General features: G+C 37.8%; 1 protein-coding gene across 3 annotated transcripts in view; it reads right to left on the reverse strand.

Moving 5' to 3' along the window:
• Nucleotides 1-20,886, reverse strand: part of NAV2 (neuron navigator 2) — a 282,686-nt gene that overhangs the window by 33,244 nt on the left and 228,556 nt on the right. For 2 of the 3 annotated variants that reach the window (XM_060765628.2, XM_067462702.1), the window contains 9 exons: nucleotides 18,212-18,277; nucleotides 15,883-15,927; nucleotides 13,272-13,432; nucleotides 11,921-12,109; nucleotides 8,530-8,582; nucleotides 7,882-7,905; nucleotides 6,684-6,758; nucleotides 3,770-3,853; nucleotides 913-1,024 (listed from right to left, as the gene is read on the reverse strand). In XM_060765628.2, coding sequence (XP_060621611.2) covers nucleotides 913-1,024; nucleotides 3,770-3,853; nucleotides 6,684-6,758; nucleotides 7,882-7,905; nucleotides 8,530-8,582; nucleotides 11,921-12,109; nucleotides 13,272-13,432; nucleotides 15,883-15,927; nucleotides 18,212-18,277 — 809 coding nt within the window. Of the gene's footprint in view, nucleotides 1-912; nucleotides 1,025-3,769; nucleotides 3,854-6,683; nucleotides 6,759-7,881; nucleotides 7,906-8,529; nucleotides 8,583-8,723; nucleotides 8,803-11,897; nucleotides 12,110-13,271; nucleotides 13,433-15,882; nucleotides 15,928-18,211; nucleotides 18,278-20,886 lie in introns of all 3 variants that reach the window. The other variant, XM_060765681.2, reaches the window with a different exon arrangement.

Below are 20,886 nucleotides of genomic sequence, written 5' to 3' on the forward strand. Positions count from 1 at the left end.
ACACTGAAATTTAATTTCTGCTCTGTGACTTGCTACTACCCATTAACCCAGTGATTCCCAACCTTTTCTTGACGAGAGACCACTTTGACCAGGGACCACTCTCCAACGTTAGTATCAAAAGAGCTATGGATCGATTTCGATTTGGGGTGCTGATTCAGAAAATTGCATTGGATAGACCACATCAGCTCTAGTTTCTGATACAGAACATATACCATTCAGTAGTCGCCATCTGCTCGCCCACAGAAAACCATATTTAATAAGCCTCAGAACTATAAGAGGGTTTCACGAGACTAGTCGCTCTCGTTGCACGGTGTAGTAATTGTGAGGTCATGGACCATATATTAGTTGTTGCGGACCACTGGTGGTCCATGGACCACAGGTTGGGAACTACTGAATTAACCTAATGCCTGAAATAGTTGGCAAGGAGGTGAATGCTGACTGCTGGGATTGCTAATACTGATAGTAAAAGAAGATGAATGCTGGAGAACATTCCTGACCATCAAGTAAGATAACTGCTACGATGAAAGAGGAACTGGAAGGGAGATGTGGGTAGAGACTGAGGCAAAAGGTGGAAGGAAAGAGCAGGCAGGAGGTAAGCAAGGTCAATGAGCGCCTTGTGTAACGGTCAAGCAAGAAATGTCATTACTTGTCTTTTTGGGGATAAGATTTTAAGACTTTCAACTAGAACAAGCACTTGTAAATGCATATTGTGCTTGAAGAACATTCTATTGTTAACACCACAGGGTTTTCCTGAGATATACTCTGTGAACATTGCTTTTCTCTAAAATCAAAGATAGCTTGATAATTATATATTCTGTCTCTTGCAAGAAACATTGCATCAGCTATCACCAAGGGATGAATCCCTTTAGTGTTATGCTGTTATTGAAAGTGAAGGTTCTTTGTTTCCTTTACCTTTGCAGGCAAGCTCAGGTGTGTTAATTACTCCATTAATGGCAGCCTGAGCAGCAGCATTTTGCTTCTTCAGTAGCTCAATCGTTTTTCTTAACTCATTCAGTTCTGAATCCTGAAACATACACACACACCACCACACAAAATGTTATTGCCATATTCTTGAAAGAGTGGTCAAGCAAGCATTGGATCGCTGTGTTTCACATCATTGAGAACATTCTTAAAATCATTTGGCTGAAGCCCAGTATGCCAGTTGACATTTCCGCATTCCTAGTCTGCTTTAATGTTTTTTGGTTTGCTTATGAGTTATATAATGTACTAGCTGTCCCCTGCCATGCGTTGCTGTGGCCCAGTCTGTTGCTCTGGAAAATAAAGTAATGAGAAAGTGTCGGTTTCAAATATATGTAATTCCTTTTTGCTTGTGGGCAAACAGTATTTTTTGCTGTTTCTTTGTCAGTGTTGATGTGGAGAGTGTCTGGTTTGCTCACCCTGAAACATTCATCGTATCATTGTCCTTCTTTAAGGGTCCCTTTCAAATCTATGATAGTATATCTCTGTGTGAATCATATCTATCTATCTATCTATCTATCTCTATGGCTGGATGGCTCTTTGTCAGGAGGACTTTGATTACGTTTTCTTGCCCTGATGAAGAGAGTTGGATTGGATGGCCTTAAGTATTGGATGGCCCACTGGGTTATAGCCATGGTTAGGATATAAAGGGAAATCACAAGTACCAACACTGTTTCACTATCACAGGGGTGACTTGTCCAGGGCCACATGTTTCACCATTCTACACCCCAGTTTCATAGTGTATTGATATCCTTCAGGCTATTGTTGTTGATTTTCAGCCTCCCCTAAGTGTGGTATAGTCTAGCTGAAAGCTTCCAAAAATGACAATTTTAACTCGGTTGCAGTCTTATCCTTGAATGGTTTAACATTAAAAAATACCATTACTGCGACCACTATCTCCAGTCTAGAAATAGCTGCCAGTCGAGTCCATTTGATTTTCTTTTGGTTTTTTGCCAGTTGAGTCACAGGGACAAAAATTGCCCCCTCAACCAATTGCTGTTGTCTACCCCTGCAAATCAGCTAGCAGAACCACAAGGACAACTAGCACAAACAATATCAAGATAAACAAAGTTCTTTATGTGGAACACATTATATAAATCCTTTCACAAGTGGAATCAACTAATTAGATTTAAAATTTGCATAAATTTTGGATTATTTAATCTGTATTCCATCTTTATCTTAGCATGGGTAAAAATAGGGGGTGGCTAGTGGTGGAAGCCCTGAGGCAGTAGTATCATTCCCTTTGATGCAACCTGTAATACAAGCACATGCAAGAAAACAGGACTAATAGCAGCATAATATTTCATGAACATAACATATCATTATTACTCCTAAACATGGCCTGAAGATATCAACTGGTGTTGTGCTGCTCAAATAAAGCAGGTCTGTTCTTGTAAATTTTTGAAACGAATGACCACTTGGGAACCATGGGAAATCAGTTTGGGACTCTTTGCAAAAGCTTTGTGATGCAACAAAATAAATAAGTAAATGTTTTGATTTTCTGTTGTTGCCTCATTTTCTTTGTAAGTCCTATTATGTACACAAGCACAGACATGCACTTTTAAGAAAACAAAAAGGAAGGGTGGCAGTTTTTCTGAAAAGATCAGGAAAGGAAGCTATAACAACTGCAAATGTTGGGATGCTGATAAAATAAAAAAATAAAAAATAGACTTTATTTATACCCCAACACCATCTCCCAGAGGGACTCAGGGCAGCTTACAAAGCACTCAAAGGTGCAAACGCATAAAATACAAAAAATGCAGAAACAATGACATAAAACAATAACAGTCAACATAAATATCTCACTTCACAAAACCCCCTGGTTAAAATCAGTTAAATAAGCAATAGCTGCAGGTATAAAACAGCAATAATCAATCTCAGTCATGTAAAATGCTTGGTGAAATCTATGGGTCCTAATGTATATTCATTTAAGTAATCTAAATACGGCCATAGGATTGTCAGCAGTGCCTTTAGAAAACCTAGACGTACATAATATTCAGATTTCATTTGGATGGGGAAAGCTTTATTCCCTAATTCTCAGCAACAGAAGTATAAATGATATAAATGGTCTACCACCTCTATCATTACTGACTGTTAATACATTGGCTAGGACTGAGCAGAGTTGTAGTCCAAAATATCTGGAAGACCCCAGATTAGAGAAGTACCACCTTTCCTCTTTCCACCAAGAGAAAAAGTTGTACTAGTGATTTGCATTTATGTCATGTCAGCAATATGAATATGCGGACTTTATGCTCTCGGGGTTTCTTCACTCTGCAATTGGATTCCAAAGACATCATTTGCTGTCAGCTTAGTTGACAATGACAATGACAAATTAATTTTATCAAGGAGCTATATTTTTATATTTTTATAGATTTTAACTGTTTAGTATGATCAATGATGCTTGACTGACTGATTTATAACTTTTAGCCAAAGTCATTTCTTTTGTTTTCATTGTATGTGTAAATGTTTATATTTTTATGGCGTTGAATGTCTGCCTTGCTTGTGTTACATTTGGAAGCCGCCCTGAGTCTCTTAAGGGAGCGAGGTGTGGGCTAGAAATAAATTATTATTATTATTATTGACACAAAAGCACAGTATGTCACAGCAACTGAGATCTATATGATGGATTTCGTATCACAAAATCACAAGTCGAACACTTCCCAAGCATCTAGGACTGTGTGGGCTAGAAATAATTTATTACTACTACTACTACTACTACTACTACTACTATTATTATTTAGAAACGGTCATTTATGCAATTTATGTTCATGAATATAACAACTGGACTTGCCTTTTGTTCTGCAGTCATAGTAAGGCTTTGCAGTCTAATGGTCATGTTCCCCAGACTCTGTTCAAAAGCTGCCACAAGGTGAGCCTGCAAGTTGAATAAAACAACACAGTTAAGACATTTCCTTGATACAGCATTTCCCTGGTGAAGAATTTAGAGTGGATGTCTGTGGCCATTGATTGGTGGCAATTTTTGAGGAAAGAAACATTATGATTCATGGCAGCAAAATGGTGTGGTCTCTTAAAAGGTATAATTCCTGGCATGGGGGGACCCGTGGGACAGGGACCTTGCTGGCTCTCCACATCAAGTAACTTCAGGAGCATTTATTTAGAACAGTGGTTCTCAACCTGTGGGTCCCCAGATGTTTTGAGCTTTAATGCCCAGAAATCCTAAAAGTTGGTAAACTGTCTGGGATTTCTGGAAGTTGTAGGCCAAAACACCTGGAGACCCACTTCTTCTAAACTACTGATTTAGAAGAATACCATTTACATAATGCAACTAACTAACAATGGCAGCACAGAGCAGCACCTTTCTTCGTAAGCAGCAGCACAGATAGCTGAGCGGTATCATTTTTGTAATTAGAAAGCAAGACAAAAAAGCGGTCCGACAACCTGTATTTATAATATTGTACCTGGTTGCAGCAGATGGACTCAGGCAAGAAAAAGAATGGCATGAGTGTCTCAGCCTTGGTTCAAAGTTACAGCCAATAAATCTACTCCAATAAATCTGAGCACTCTGTCATCTTGTTGCATAGCTACTTATCGGAGCAATCTGCTGATCCCAGGTATATTTAGTCATGGCAAGTTCTCTTAGGATGGCAGCTTTCAAACTGTTTTCCCCAAGCTAAGGAAAATCCACCACAGATTCTTTTGGTACAGCAAAGCTGTAGGCAGTGATTTCAGCATTATTCTCCCATCAGCAAATAGTTGCCTTATCCCTAGTAACTGTTCTCCAATTCACAGTGAAAACAACCCTAAAGAGTACGATAACACTGGGATATGTGGCTCTTACTCTCTCTGGCCCCTGTAAAAACATACCAGGCCGAATCTGTGAGAAAAATAGCAGAAAATAAAACAAGCTTAGAGCTGAATACATGTGCTATAAACCTAAAAATGTTTATTTTAAAAATACTGGAGTGAATAATTCCCATTTTAAAAGATGTGCCAGTTATTTAAAATACCAGCAAAACCTCAATTCAAATACCAGGGAGGAGGGGAATTTGGACACAGAAATGTTTGTAAATTTTATGGTGTCAATTAAGGTAACTTCTTCCTGTTACATTTAGATACTGTGCCTGTTGTGTAACAAGTCCACAGGGACAAAGAAGGTTGTTACTTGATAATTGAGAGATGGGTGTTTGTTTATTAGTTTGAATTAGAGGGAAGCCCACTTAAAGTAAACTCCTCTTTCCTGTTTGCAACCTCAGCAGACCAGCTGGGTGAACCAAGCTGCAAGAAAAGCCTGAAAAAACCAACTGACTGGTACGTCAAGTAGAAGGGGAAGTTATAACACAATGCTGAAGAGACTCCTCTCCCAAGAAACAATCCTACTGAAGCCTACATCCAGTGTGGAATCACAATTCCTAGTGTCTTTCAGATCACTTCAGGAGTGAGGAAGTGAAGATAAAATGCATTCTTCCCACCATCACTTCTTACCACGACTTTTCAAGTTGAACTATGTAGTGCCAGAGTTTTTCCCGTACCATAACTAAATTTTAGAGTAACATATGTTTGAGGAAACAATTCTATTGGCTGAGTTTTTTTTGTGTCAGAAGCAACTTAAAATCACAGAGTTGGAAGAGACCTTGTGAGCCATTTAGTCCAACTTGAGATAACTGCAAGTCGCTTCTGGTGTGAGAGAATTGGCTGTCTACAGAGATGTTGTCCATGGGACGCCCAGATGTATTATCCTTCTCTCATGTCCCCGCATGGGAAGCTGGGGCTGACAGCTGGGAGCTCACCTCACCTCACCTCACGGATTCGAATCGCTGACCTTCAGGTCAGAAGGTCAGCTGGTTTAACCCATTGTGCCACCGCGGCTCCAATATTGTCTGAGTGATTCTTTGGTAATGAAGGAGGGAATATTTTAATTGGGTGGCATATATATATATCCTATATTTTCTCCTTCTAAATACCCTGAGATGCTGTGATTGTATAGATGCCATTCTATACTATCCTCGTGTTAATCGTGGTTGGGATCGTTCTTTAGTCATTCGTTTGTAATGACTGAGGTTTGGAAGCAAACCTCCCTGTACTTAAATAGGTTGCCTCCCAAACAGCAAACATGGCTGTATCTGAAAACATAATAGTTTGGTAGAATCCACAAAAGTATGTGCTCTACGGATACTAACTTTGACAGCTCAATCTCAAACTCCCTTGACTTAGCTGACAGGCTCATATAAATTATTGCAAGGTGTTGTTTATTGTGTTAACCTAATACAAATTTGCAATTTTTTATTGCCACTTGGAGTGAAGTTTGGGAAAACTCAACACATGGTGGAAATAGTCTCTCCACCCCCTAGAGTCTGGGGGGGGGGGGGGAAGACTGGAAAAAAAAGTGGTTTTGACCTTAAAGTCCTGAAAACAGCCTGGGAGTCCTATGATGCCCTGGGACACACTTCGCTTACCCTGATCTAAATCTTCTCTAATAGAGTTCCCTGCCTATACTGTAGCTCAACTGGACATGTAAAACTGCTTGCACAATAATAATGGTATTGTATGTCAACTTTACAAAAACTCAAAAAGCAGATAGTTAGTGAAATTAGCCCTGCACCAACACAGTGACATTGCAATTCACCGTTTAGAAAGCAATAAATTAATTTCTATTTTTTAAAAATAGAAACAGTATTTGAAAATCCTGATGTAACCCTATTTTCCAGTAAAAAAAAAGTTTTTCCTCCTGTCTACATTGTACTCACATTGGCAGTCAATTGTGTTGTCAGAGCCGAGACTTTTTCCTGGGACGCATCCAACTCCCTCCTCAACTTGCGGATCTAAACGCAAAATTTCAAAATATTGTTTTGAAAATACTAATATAAAAAATTAAAATTACATGAAACAGGGTTAATGTGCAGAACAAGACTGAAATGCCAGAAATGTAAAAAAATGACATCATCATCAGACATAAAGATGCTTTAGAGGAAGAAGAAGAATACAGTATGTGGAAAACTAAAAAACAATATTTGGATCAAATTCAAAACACCAGACATGGCACAGGTTAGTTATGGCTTAAAGAACTACCATTGTTGTAATAAAAACACAATGCAGTACAAATAATATATTTCAAATTGGGGCATCAATCTTATGGAATCCTTGTCTGTTGTATCTATATTACTAGTGGTTTCAGAAGGAAAAGTCAAGCTGAACTTCCTTCCTTTAGTTCTTGCATGCAAGAGTTGTCAAAGCCAATAGTTTCAAAACCACAAGATAAGTGTCCAAATCAATGTGTGCATCCAGAAATGGCTAAACCCTCCTGGCCCTGATCTGATGATTGAATATGTAGCAATCTCAGCAAGCACTCAAAATATGAAGACCCTAATGCAACATGTGTCACAACAGTAGAGAATCATGAAAGATGTATAATACTACAATAAACTCTCTTTTCGGAATATAGTGAATAAACCCTATTTCTTTTTCTTACCTGACATAGGGCCAGTTGCTGCTAATTATACCCAAGACATGCTTTTGAAATACTTACTTGAACTCAACCAATTTAATTGGAGTTTTTTTTTTAAATCTACCAATAGTTTTTTCCATTGAATGAAATGTTTACATTGGAAGATGGGGGAGAAATTACAAAACGTGGCCCTCAAGTATCTACTCACAACAGGTTGGGGTCAAAATCAATGAATACATCAATGTGATAAGAGTTTACACACACATTGGACTTATGCCATCCTTTGAAATAAACACTACTCTATATGTGAGAAACCTGATGGCATTGACAAAGTGAGAAGTGAGAAGTACACAAACACAAATATATGATTCAAAAGGATTCTGCATTTGAATCGCCGAGTGTTACAAAAGCCAGTAGTATTATTCCCTTAAAAATTTCAAACACGGAATAAAAAAGTATCCATCAACAAAGGGGAAGCTATTAATAGTATTTTTCCTTACCTCTGATTGACATTTTTCTTCAGGCTAGAAAAAAAAAGGAAAAAGCATTAGCATGAAATATATAATTAAGATCAGTTTCATTTTTGAACCTGTTGACAACTTGGAGCATATTCTCAATTAATCTAGCAATTTTTAAATTCTTTCCCATTTATTTTGTCATGTGTTCTTCAGTTTCTGACCACGTTCAGCCCTAAGGCAGATTTGCTCAAAAGGCAATTTGCCTGAATTTAATAGTTTTAATACTTTCAGGTAAGCTGATAGAAGGTTGAAGTCAAAACTATTACACTATCCTCTGAATGCTTCAATGTACATTAAACAATGTACATTGCAACCTACAGCTTTTATGACTTGCAAATAAAAACATTTCAAGAAAAAATCAAAGCAGTACAAGTAAACAACAAGATTGGCCTATTATCCCAAGTATATGTGAAAAATAAATGCAGCTGTCGCAAGGCAACTCAGTCTCAAATTCCAAAGTAGCTTCCAAACGTTTGAAGCTACAATAATAATAACAACAACAACAAAAACAACAATAACTTTATTTATAACCCATCCTATCTCTAGAAATGGTTTTCAGTGTGGCTTAATTTTGTAGATTGTGCCTCATTCTGAGGAGAAAGATTGATAGTTCTATTGTATGACACTCACCGTTGAATAAATAGATGATGTACTCGAAACCAATGAAAGAGAGGAGCCATGCACTAAAGGAAACATAAAGGTAATAAATTACTTGTCTGACTGTGTAAGTGTAGCTTCTCAGTACAGATGTTTCTAGGAATTTTAATATTTTAAAATCAGTCTATTTTTTTAAAAAATGCATCACTAGTCATGAACATATTTACTCAAAACAAATCTTGCAGAAGTACCAAGAAGTAAGCTGAAATAAATGGGAGCATTATACAAAACATACCCAAAAATGGTCTCAAATAAAGCTTTTAAAAAATTATTGTTTGTCTGCCGGTTATGTCCGAAACATTGCAAAGTCATGATAGCGCATGAAAAATGCAACAGAAGATGACGAGAAGCAGACAAAGTAAAGGTTAAACTGACCAGTCCAGTTTCACCATATGGTTGGCCTGAAGCATAAACAGCAAAAGGGAGTTAAAAGACTTCATAAATAAAGGAGACCGAATATTTTGATGTGAATAATATAGACAAAAACTCAATTAAGATTTCAGTTAGCAAAGTAAGAGGGAAAAAACACTGGTTATATTTTAGCAATTCCTCAATGGTAGGGATGGGAACCCAGTGCCCCTCCAGATCCTTTCAAAATAATAAAGAAAGTTTCCCTATGAGGCAACAAGACATGGGATGTCCTTCTTAAATATCCTGTATTTGTATCTAAATTGCCAAGAGGCAAAGGTGATATCCCAGTTTCTTTCACACACATAGAGAGCAGGGTTTGTGGTGGACTCCAGAACTCGACAATGTAATAGACTGCTGTCATTGCTGTGAAAATCACAGTAATTTGTCTCAGTGCAGTCATGTGAACCCTAGCTTTCTGCAATGCTTGCTTGCTTGTTTATAAAACGTAGTTACACATAACCAGGTTTTTCACAAGCATACTAAGAATACAGAGAGTATGTCAAACATTTATTTGAATAAATGATCTAATTTTTCTTACAGTTTTTAATGTTAGTAGCACATTTCTTTATCTTTTTTTATAATTGTGTCAGAAATGACTTGAGAAACTGCAAGTCGCTTCGGGTGTGAGAGAATTGGCCATATGCAAGGACGTTGCCCAGGGGATGCCCGGATGTGTTACCATCCTGTGTGAGGCTTCTCTCATGTCCCCACATGGGAAGCTGGGGCTGACAGCTGAGAGTTCATCCTGTCTCATGGATTCAAACTGCCGACCTTTAAGTCTTCAGGTCAGCAGCTTAGCCAGCACAAGGGTTTAACCCATTGGGCCACTGCAGCTCCCTCTCTTTCAGTGTGACCACAATAAACAATGTAAATATCATAAAACAATTATTCTTTCCTCTAAAATGGCACTAAATTCTCATTAAAATAAGATAAAGTAAGAATGTGTGAAATTTCTAGAAGAAATTAATATTCCACCCAAAAAGATTAACTGCACTGAAATAGAAATGAGGTTTTAAAACAACACCCCAGCATTATTAAATAATTAATTTCATATAACAATTGAGCATGAAGCAGTTACTTAATATGCACCTTTTCCAAGAAAGGCCAGTCGATAATATGTGTTTTTTTTTGGGGGGGGGGGGGGATCCCCGAATTACCATGTATTTTGGAGTAAACATTCCATAACCCTAATCCTTTACCACTGACCATGTTGACTGTGATTATATAATATTATAATATTGTTCTTCACAGACTCAATTCAATAGTATCAACAAATCTACTCCTTCAGCCAAAACTATATGTTAATGCTTCAATTTCTATGATAATTCAAATAAGCTTCCATGAAAGATTTTCAGCTAATTTAAAAGTTATCCAGGAAAACAGATTTGATTATTATTATAATCTCAATGTAACAAAATGGCCCTGTTTAATGTCTTTTACATTCATTAAATACCAAGAATATTTGGTAACCTCTAAGTTGAACAAAATGTTTGCTATGTCTGCAAAACTGAATACCAACTGTATTGTTTCTGCAGAACTGCATTTAAATTGCTACATTTTAGGGTCAATAGTATATTTGGCAGAATAAACATTTCATACATTTTGTTCTATATCCTATATGTTTTTCTTTCTGTTAAAGATATAATCACACTATCACTGGGGGGATTTATATAGTTTTAAATAGAGTAAAACCTTAATTTATTGATACTGTGATTTGGAGAAAAGAGCAAAAAAAGAAAATTGTACTGAATTCTTTAATGATTTTTATAGTTCAACATGAATGCCAAGAGCTAATTTAAGAGTTTAGCTTTATTCCATCATACTAAAATCTCTGATTATTTTCCTTTGTTTAATGTGGTTCACAGCAATGTTATAGCCTGTCGTAGATGTTACTGAAATCGATGCCTTTCTGATCACTGTGGGTAATAAACACAATTTTTAACCTAGGGGAAGAAGATCTTAATTTGAAACAGGAAATTATTTCATCTGTACTAATTTTCAAGGCATTATTGTTGGTTCAAAGAAAAGACCTCAAAATCTGCTATCCCATTTGTGACAGTCAGTTCCACTCTCAGCAAAAAAAAAATATGTTGCTTTCCAAAATCAGACACACATACATTCTACATTTGACTGATATTACGTGAGGAGAAAAACCTAAACTTTGGAAAGGAAACATATATTTTTGGTCAAATTAGGGAAGTGCTCCCTGGAACTTATAGAAGCACTAAACCAAGCAAAGAAAAAGACTGTGAAAGGTTCTAAGAGTATTGCATCATTAAAGAAGGAAGCAATTAGCATTGGTGGGTGGTTGCTTCTATCTCAATTGAGCTATCCAAGGTGCTGGAACATTGAGCATAGATTTTGGCACCTTGGACAGTTCCTTCAAGAATGAATTAAAACTAGACTAGATCCATCATCCTCTGATATGGAAGCAACCAATTTCCACTGACATAGGGAATTCAATATATGGAAGGTGGCTACATTAGAAATGAAGATGTAATCAGGTATTTGTCCACTGAAGGAGTGATATTATGTATTGCTATAGTCGGAAACAAGGATATATTTAAATGGGAACTGTAACAGGGTATTTCATAATATTTGAGCTCTTAAAAATCAAGGCACTGAATGCTGAAATAGTCTAAGGTTATTTTACATCACATTTCAGTTAAAACAAAATACAAAAAAAAACCTGGTTGCCATTTAGTATTTCCTTTGTTTTAAAATTTCTTGAATGTAGCTTCTATTGTATTAACTAGATTTTATATACTTTGTTTTCTATTTTTACAGTTTTATTAAAAATGAACAAATAGATACAAACAAAATCAACATTAATTAACGCTAGATGTTGGTTAACATTTCAAAAATTTTAATTATTTTCTTCCATGCTTTATTTCAGCTATATATTTCAAAAATATCATACTTAATATAACCTTTGAACAAGATTTCCACTTACCCTCTTCAAAGCCATCCCGGAATGACCCAGAACGGCTCATTGTCCTGCTCTTTTCATCCAGGGACATTGAGCTGTTCCGGAACCGGGAATCACTGTAAGGATCATAAGGGCCATCTGGATTAGAGAGGCTGTGTGTCCGGAGCATGGTTGGGTTCGACAAGCTCATCTGGGCTGCTGTGGTGGGGCTTGCTAGAATGCAAGGCAAACACAGAACATTCACAAATCTACGAAAATACAATTTCTACTATATCAATATATGCTCATCTCTCTCTGAAAATCCTTTAAAAACAAGAATTGGATCAATTCAATGACTGTGCAACTTAAGACAAAAATATAATTTCAGTACATATACAGAAATCTAGGGGAAATCTAATGAATATTGGCCTAGAATACTGCATGCTGGCTTTCTTACTGTTGATCTCATTTCCACAAATTTGCCCATCCCTTTCATTTTTAGGATCCAGCTAATTTATTTATTTACTGACATTTTCTAAGAGAAGAAAAATTCAGCAGAAATCCATCAGCAGAAATGGATCCAGCATGGCTAAATATCATATTCAATAAGATAAATACATTGAACCCTACTGTTTGTCATAGGAGTGGCATATTCTCACTTCTGTATGTCCCCAGACACCCTTAAAAACTCCTCAGGGCATTTTAGGATGCAGAGGGGATATGTAAGAGGAAAGACCTTCATTAATTCTGGCCAAAACAGTTAAATGCCCAACTGAATTTTAACTCTGAGATGTAGCCTACAGTTCAGGCAGGAGAGTGGTATTGTACAGTGCCAAACAATTTGGACTCTGGACTGTTAAGCCATGAAGTAGGATCTCATGCAGATGGCCAAATTAAAAATTATGGAACAACTTTGATCTTCTAACTATGGTATACTTATATGTAATTTCTCTTGTGAATTTTTGCCTCATTTCCCTTAAAAACCTGAAGAGTGCCTATGCAATCTATTCTGAGCAATGAAAGCTGAAATACTACAATACACTGAAGGAATGTAAAGTCCCACCAAATGCAACTAAGTCTCCTGCCCCATCCCTATGCACTAGACCTACCTGTCCAATGGTTACCCTTCTCCAATGAGGAAAAAGGAGTGGCCATGTTAGCCAGCTGTGTTCACACAGCTGGCTGCAGGAAGACATTAGCATCTTCCTGGATCTCTGTCCTCCCCTGGAAATACTTTATTGTTTATGATGAGAAAAAAAATCACAGTATAGTTGTCTTTTAAGGCAGGCAGGCATGGTACTTCATGTGTTGCTGTTGGTGTTTTTATATTTCTATATTATAGGAGTGCTGCTGTCAGCCTAACACTGGGATTCAAAAGACATGGGACTTTACTCACCAAGTTGGGAAAAGTTAAATCTGGTCCCAGAAGGTGATGTAATGCTAGAGCCAGAAGAAAATGGGGAATTGACAACTGTATCTTGAAGTCCTCCAGCAGAGTGTGAACGAAGCCATTCTTTTGCTTCCTCTTGATTACGAAGTTGAGATGATGGAGTATACCTGCACAAACAAACATAGCCTTTGTACTGCTTGGAAAAAATTTCACTTGACCATAATCTGAAGGTATATACATATGGACAAGAAAAAGAAAGCAGGCCTGAAATTAGTCCCCTGTCTGCCAAAACACTTGTCTTTTACTGTGGATTGTTCCAATGCAAGTTAAACAAAATCTTAAGGACCTGATCTTATACACATACATGAACTTGTCTCATTCTGAACATACATGATTAAATTCAGACTCACAGTAGTGCCATTGGAGTTCTTAACTTGATTTCTGTGACTAAATGTGACTGAATCTGAATCCAGCCCATTAATTAAAATAGGAGTGCTCTGAATTTCCAATTTAAGGAAATATTTAATTTTACAAATCCTATTGCTTGACTGAGAATGTATTATCTATAATACTGAAAAATGCTATTGTTTAGTATTGTTATCTGGTATACATGAGACAAAATGCCAAATATAGCACTGGTAAGATGGGCGTGAGGGAGCCTGGAAAACAGACCAAAAGTTGTAAAATGCAATTTATACATTTTTTTGTGAGATGGGAAAATAGTGAATTCAGATTAGAGTTTTCAAACAGTGATTATACTTGGCTTATAAATAGCTATTCACATATCTGTCTAGGCAATGTAGAATTGTCTTTAAGATGACTCTTCACCGCCTCTCTCTCTTTCAGCCTGCCTATACACTGAGATTTGTGACCACGCTTAGAGTTGCCTTTAAGGTGACTTAGACAAGGATATCAAGATTGACTCTTCCCCTCTCTTTGAATCGGCCTATACATTGAAATTTGGGACCAAGTTAAAAAAGTCATTGTAGTATTGTGAATTATGTATGGTACTTAAGACTAAGAGAATCTCCACCATGTAATACATTTGGGGATCTAATGCTATAATCTTTCTCACAGGATGACTGTGAACATAATATGGGGATGGTGGTGGGGTAGGGTGAGAGAAACAACCAGGCATACTACTAGGAGCTTCTTACTGAGAACACCTGGGTGAATGTAAGAAATAAAGAAGCATTAAAGCAACTGAGGTCTTGTATTTATAAGGCAGAGATAGACTCTACTTGACATAACAAAGGCCAGGATCTGATTGGAATTGATCTGATGGAATTGTTTTGTCAGAATAATCAGGAGAGGTCAGTCTCCCTCAAACCCTTCTCTATGTTTTGATAGAGGAATGACATAGTGGGCTACGGGGGAAGTTACATTATCAGCCAGCTCTTAGCACGATGGGTTGAGAGCAAGGGTTGAGGCCAAAATTAAAATTAGGAAAAGCTTATTTAGGTTGCACGTATGGATTTTGTACAAGTGGGGTTGTGGATATAAATGAAAACAAGTACTAGAATGATTGAGAATGGAAAAATATGGAATTGTAAGCATCACCTTTTCCCTCTCACCAGGCAGAACCAGGCTGATGTTAAAGTTATTCATGTGTATAGATCACTGAGGGCTGGAGCCATGAAAAGGCACACAAACTGTTAGCGCAATGTAAGAAAGAGCAGAGTGTGAAATACCTACCTCTTTGGCATTCACATTTCATGCTTAAAATATGGTGTTTGTTATTTGTTGGAGACATTTGACAGGCACAGAGAATGATTCAGATTCATCATTGCCCCCACCCCTTGCCGATTTACAAAATGCTTTTAACATCCAGCTCAGTGAGACATTCAAAGCTGCTGCAAAGAACAATGTGTTTATAGCACAGAATAAATTGCAGCTATAATTTAAAGCCATCAGCTCAGTTAGAAAGCAGCACAATCCAGCCTAAAGTTGAACTGTTGTTAAGTGAGCCAGATGCTTTCCGCGGAATTAGTTTAGTGCTTTCAATTTGTAGCACTCATGTTAATAAAGCTAGTGGAATCGTAGGTTTTATATATATATATAAAGGAACACACTCTTCTCGGTGTAATTTCTCTTGATGTCAAATTGCCTGCATTGCATGATGCATTAGAAAAGCAGACATTTATGGCGCGTCTGATTGGTTTGATTGTTTTTCTTAAATGCATAATTACAGATTCAAGTTCTGCATAGCAAAATTTGCACTTCTAATAAGCTCTACATTTCTCTTGATCCACATTTTAGAAGTTACTCTGTAAGAATAGCATCATCAGGTTAACTACTTCAATCATAAAAGCTGCAAATTATTGCTTGCAAATCAAGCCCAATGATGGGTTCGTGAGATGCTTTTGGAAGAGCCAGCCAGCTACAGATGCAGTCCTTGCTCAAGCTGAGAAGCCATCCGATGAAAAGAAGCATGTAGAGGGAGAAGAGAGTAATGACTTGCTTCAAAGAGGCTAAGAGGGAAAGAGTGAGAAAGAGACTGCAGCCACTCACTGCAAAAGCTGACCATCGCCACCACCAGCATTGCAAAAGGCACACAAAGCAAAGCTCCAAAAACCTGCATGGAAGATTGCTTATGCTATATAGGAAACACCAATACCTGAGTCCTTTCTTAGGCAAAGTGTTCCTATCAAGATGTGGGTCGCTGTAGGAAAGTTAAAAGAAAAGAACTTCAGATAAGAACAAAAGGGAATCAAGATCAGCTTGAAAGGGAGGGCAATTTACCATTAAACAGCTGCATCACGGTACCAGAGAAGATAGCCAACACCCCTGCCAAGCCAGCATGCAAAAAACTTTCTAACAACATATGGACTGTGTCATACAGAACATGCACAAAGAACCATGCTAAATGAAGTCACTCCCAGGGTTGTATCCTAAAACCACTTCACTGGTCGAAAGCACAATTCCTTTATCTGTCTTTTAATGGACTGTTAAGTCTGGGATCTTCCTCCACCACAATCGTATCAACTGTTTCTTAATGAAGTGTGCATGGTTCAAAGAAGAGGGCATTAAAATAAGAGCATAGCAGCCATCACCAATGATATTGCTTTCAAAAACACTTCACTTCACTTTGACATAAATGCTAAGAGGTTTCAATTTTCTAATGGATATAATTTGCAAACTTTATCAACAAATACTTCAAAGGCTTAAAATGGTGTGTGGGTGAGGAGAGCTGTTACAAATGAACAAAGAAACACATGAATTTCAAACTATGAAGATACTTTCCTTTTCAGGAAAGTAGGTAGAGATTTGGGCATTAGGCAAAATGTCGTTCAGTTCATAGAATCATAGAGTTGGAAGAGACTTTGTGGGCCATCCAATCCAAACCCCTGCCAAGAAGCTGGAAAATTGCATTCAATGCACCCTCAACAGATGGTCATCCAGCCTCTGCTTAAAAGCCTCCAAAGAAGGAGCCTCCACCACACTCCGGGGCAGAGAGTTCCACTGCTGAACAGCTCTCACAGTCAGGAAGTTCTTCCTAATGTTCAGGTGGAATCTCCTTTCCTGTAATTTGAAGCCATTGCTCCACGTCCTAGTCTCCAGGGCAGCAGAAAACAAGCCTGCTCCTTCCTCCCCATGACTTCCCCTCACATATTTATACATGGCCATCATGTCTCAGTCTTCTCTTCTGAAGGTTAAATATGCACTTTAAGCTACTCTTCACAGGGCTTGTTCTCCAGATCCTTGATCATTTTAGTCACCCCCCTCTGGACACATTCCAGCTTGTCAACAGATCACATAGGCTCATATAGTATAACCTCTTTGTCAGTGGGACTGGCACCCATGCTTTCATTTATCAATTTCTGACAAAATATGGCCTCTCTGGGCATTTTCCAAGTCTACCAGCATGGCTCTATAGTATCCTCAGGCCGGATGTTCTTCATTTAATTCAATAGGATTTGCTGTCATCCACAAGTTTGTGTCTATTTGTGAAGTCTGGGAATGTATTTCCAATGCATATGGGGGTAGTACTGTACTCCAGAAGAAAAGAATGGCTGACTATTGACTATAAATTATCAAAAGTGCCTATCTATGAACTAGTTTGTAACTGCCCATTACACAAATGCTTTCAATGTTCAATAAGGTGTGATTGATGCAGGTTGGTAACCTTGCTATATATTAGGTGACATAAAAGACAGCTGCAACAAATGCTCTTACAATATGCTGCTATAAAAGAAGAATCTTGAATATAATATTGTAATGAACCTTAAAACCTAGCTAAAAAGATTTCTCTACAATGAGCCTAATAACCTAAGTATTTGCCACCATGAAATGGTGACAGTGCAAGAAAGAAAGGTAACCACATTAATTCTAACATTATGATCCGTTACCACACGTCAGATAAACAGCACAGACAACAGCAATAGCGTTTTTAACACATGGCCATATGCAGCCAAATCTGCTCCCTGGCATTCATGTTGACAAGGTAGCAGACACACATATACGAAGACACAGATATAAATATAAAGAAGCCCCCGAAGACCACCCACTCAAACCATAGTGAGGTGAGCAACTTATATTTCAGCCACACTTGGAAGATATGGCACAGGGGAATCAAGACAAAAGGTGAGTGGGCTTGAAACGTGGGAGAAAGCAGCATGCCACCAAAGTGCTGAAATGCTAGTGAGAGTTTAAACTGATAAGTAAGTGAAGTAGAACTTTAAAATGATCGTCATTTTTTTTGTTAGCAGCGGGGAAAGAGCCCCATGCTTCCCAGCTCTACGGTGTGCCATTCCCCAGAGTAAATAGGGGCATAGCACCATTAAATGGACTCTCACTGGCATGTCTTCTGACAGTTTACACATCCCAGTGAAACACACACACATTTTTGCACTGAGCACAGTCTTGCACAATACACTTTGGTTTCTAAAGTGTCTCAGTGAAACCTCTTGGACTTTGGGCATACTATTGCCCCGAGACAGCATTACCTGTCCTGTCTTCTGGGTAAAGTATTTCTGCAGAATTTGGGACTAGCAGCAGGGGAAGAGAGAGGGCTAGAAGAATAAAGTCCAACAAGACAGGAAAAACAAAACAACAACAAAAAAGAGAGAGGAACATTAGCACAAAAGGAAGAAAGGGAAAGAGTTGTTTTAAAAAAGTATCACAAGTATTCAACAGTGGTTTTATGCTTCTCTGAAGAAGGATTGAAGGCCAGCTTGTGATTTTGTATTCACATTGAAAGTTGATGCATGTGCTGAACAGGCAGACCCTCAATTTCCATGAAAATATACCCTGGGAGATGGACGCCGAACAAGTGGATACCCTGTCATTCCTTCTTAGATGGATGATTGTGCCACACAGATCTGGTGTCCACTGCGTCTCCCATCAACTTGCAGGTTTCATGTCACATTATTTTCATTCCAACAACAATACAATGAGATGTAGTGTGAATGCTAGGACCCCTCTTGTGATTATACAACCAAAATGCAATAGAAATGGATCTATGAAAGATCTGAATCTTGAACCAATTTATCTGGAGAATGGATATGGAGAGGAGAGAACCACTGAGAGCATTTAAGTGGAAACGCCTAGGTCAACAAACCTAACTATAATCCCAGTGTGGGCAGGCAGCATACCACTCTCAGCTTCCGGACAAAATGCAGATCCCTGTTTTTGTTAATACATAGAAATAAAATGAAATTGTTCAGCAAGCCACAGCTGAAACAACATGTTCATTCTCTAGTCAGTACTACTTTGCTTAAAATGACAAGATTGAACTGTGTGTGACAGCTGCACTTCCCAGGTCTTTTTGTCTTCTTTTAGCAGTTGGTGTCTGTGTTTCAACTTTTCTTGTTCATCAGCACGCAGTGGGATTAATATAAATGACTCCTATTACTATGGTTCACTTTTGTCAAGAAAACAGATGTAAGTAAATAGTATGAAAAAAATTACAGGTAGACGAAATGTGGTCTGTTGCCAATTTATTGCTGATGAACAGTTCTTTAAGCAGCCCTGCGGTATCTAGAAACTTGATTTAATATTAAATGAGATTGTTTAAATAAATGAACTTATTATTTAAGATGTTAATTCTAATTAATTTCAGCTACGTTTTAATATGTTTAAAATGTAGCTAATATTGATGCATTTGTAAAAAAAAACTTTTAAAATGTGTAGCCATTTGGTTCTTAGGTGACTTGAAAAGTGGCTCCTGGCTCCTAACTCAGACAAAAATTAATGAAGAACAAAACTTTCCTTGTGTGCATGTGTATTCAAGTTGCCCGTTGAGTTACGGTGACCCCAAGAATTTCAGAGGATTTTCTTAGTCAAGAAATCCTCCTATTTCCACTGAAATATAGTCTACAGCATGTAATATTTACTGGTGGTTTCCCATCCAAGTACTCAAAGGAGCCGACCCTTCTTAGCTTCAAATATTAGATGGGATCTGGTGCCTTTAGGATATTTACAAGATTAAACATTACTTAAGATTGTAGGTTTTTAAAAAGCTTATTTAGTTTATAGTAAATCTACAGCCAGTAGTGAAAGAAGAAAGAAGATAGCAATACTAGGCCAAACTAAAAACTGAACACAGCTTTACATCTAATTTTGGGTAAGGCAGGGTTTCCAAAATGCAACTGAGATAAGACTTTTGAATCAAAAATTGAGTTTGATAATTAAAGGATAATTAATGTGGTGTGGCTAAAAAAAACGTTTCTCCTCTGCTGGTGTCTTGATAGGGCCACTGTTGAATTCCCAATATCTAATCAATGGTGTTTCCCCTAAAGCAAATACTAGCTTTAGACGAGTGCTCTCCTCTCAACCAAAGCAGAAGGAGGAAGCTTTACAATAAATCTCTCTGTTTGCTCTGATCTTAATACATATCATAGTTATAATACTATTTACATCACTGAAAAAAGTATTGATTATGTGTTCATTGAAGTTAGTTCCAACCTATGGCCACCCATAGGGAAACCTATCATAGGGTTTTCTTGGCAAGGTTTTTTCAGATGAGGTTTGGCTTTGCCTTCTTTTGAGATTACCCAGTGGGTTTTCATGGCCAAGAGGGGATTCAAACCATGCTCTTCAGAGTCATAGTCTAACACTCAAGTCACTAAAACAGTGGTTTTCAACCTGTGGGTCCACAGGTGTTTTGGCCTACAACTCCCAGAAATCCCAGCTAGTTTACCAGCTGTTAGGATTTCTTGGGGTTGAAGGCCAAGACATCTGGGGACCCACCATTTGAAAACCACTGCACTAAGACATACTGACCCTCCTAAGAAGTGAACCTAAAAAATGAAGATATGTTTCATGCTATGTTGGGATTGGTTCATGAATGTCAACATGCCTCACATACAGTATCTCTGTAATCTCCACAACGACTTTTTGTGGTCCCTGTGAAATTTGAACCACAGTTTTCCTAATTCCCAGCTCACTCTCTTGTCTGCTACATTTTGTCAATTCTATGCTGTTTCATTAACTCAGATGTAGGCTAATGTGCAGGCAGATGTGGTCCTAACTGGGATTAAAGAGGTAGCAGAAAAGAAAATTCCTTCCTCTTATGGACATGGCAAAGCAAGCTGAGATTTGTATCTGTGGCTGAGCAGGAAACGAAGAATACTCTTTATGTTCCACCCTGTCTTGAGGGTTGTGTTAAAAGTATTTTCAT

Source organism: Anolis sagrei, chromosome 1 (assembly GCF_037176765.1).
Source record: "Anolis sagrei isolate rAnoSag1 chromosome 1, rAnoSag1.mat, whole genome shotgun sequence".
Taxonomy (NCBI): domain Eukaryota; kingdom Metazoa; phylum Chordata; class Lepidosauria; order Squamata; family Dactyloidae; genus Anolis; species Anolis sagrei.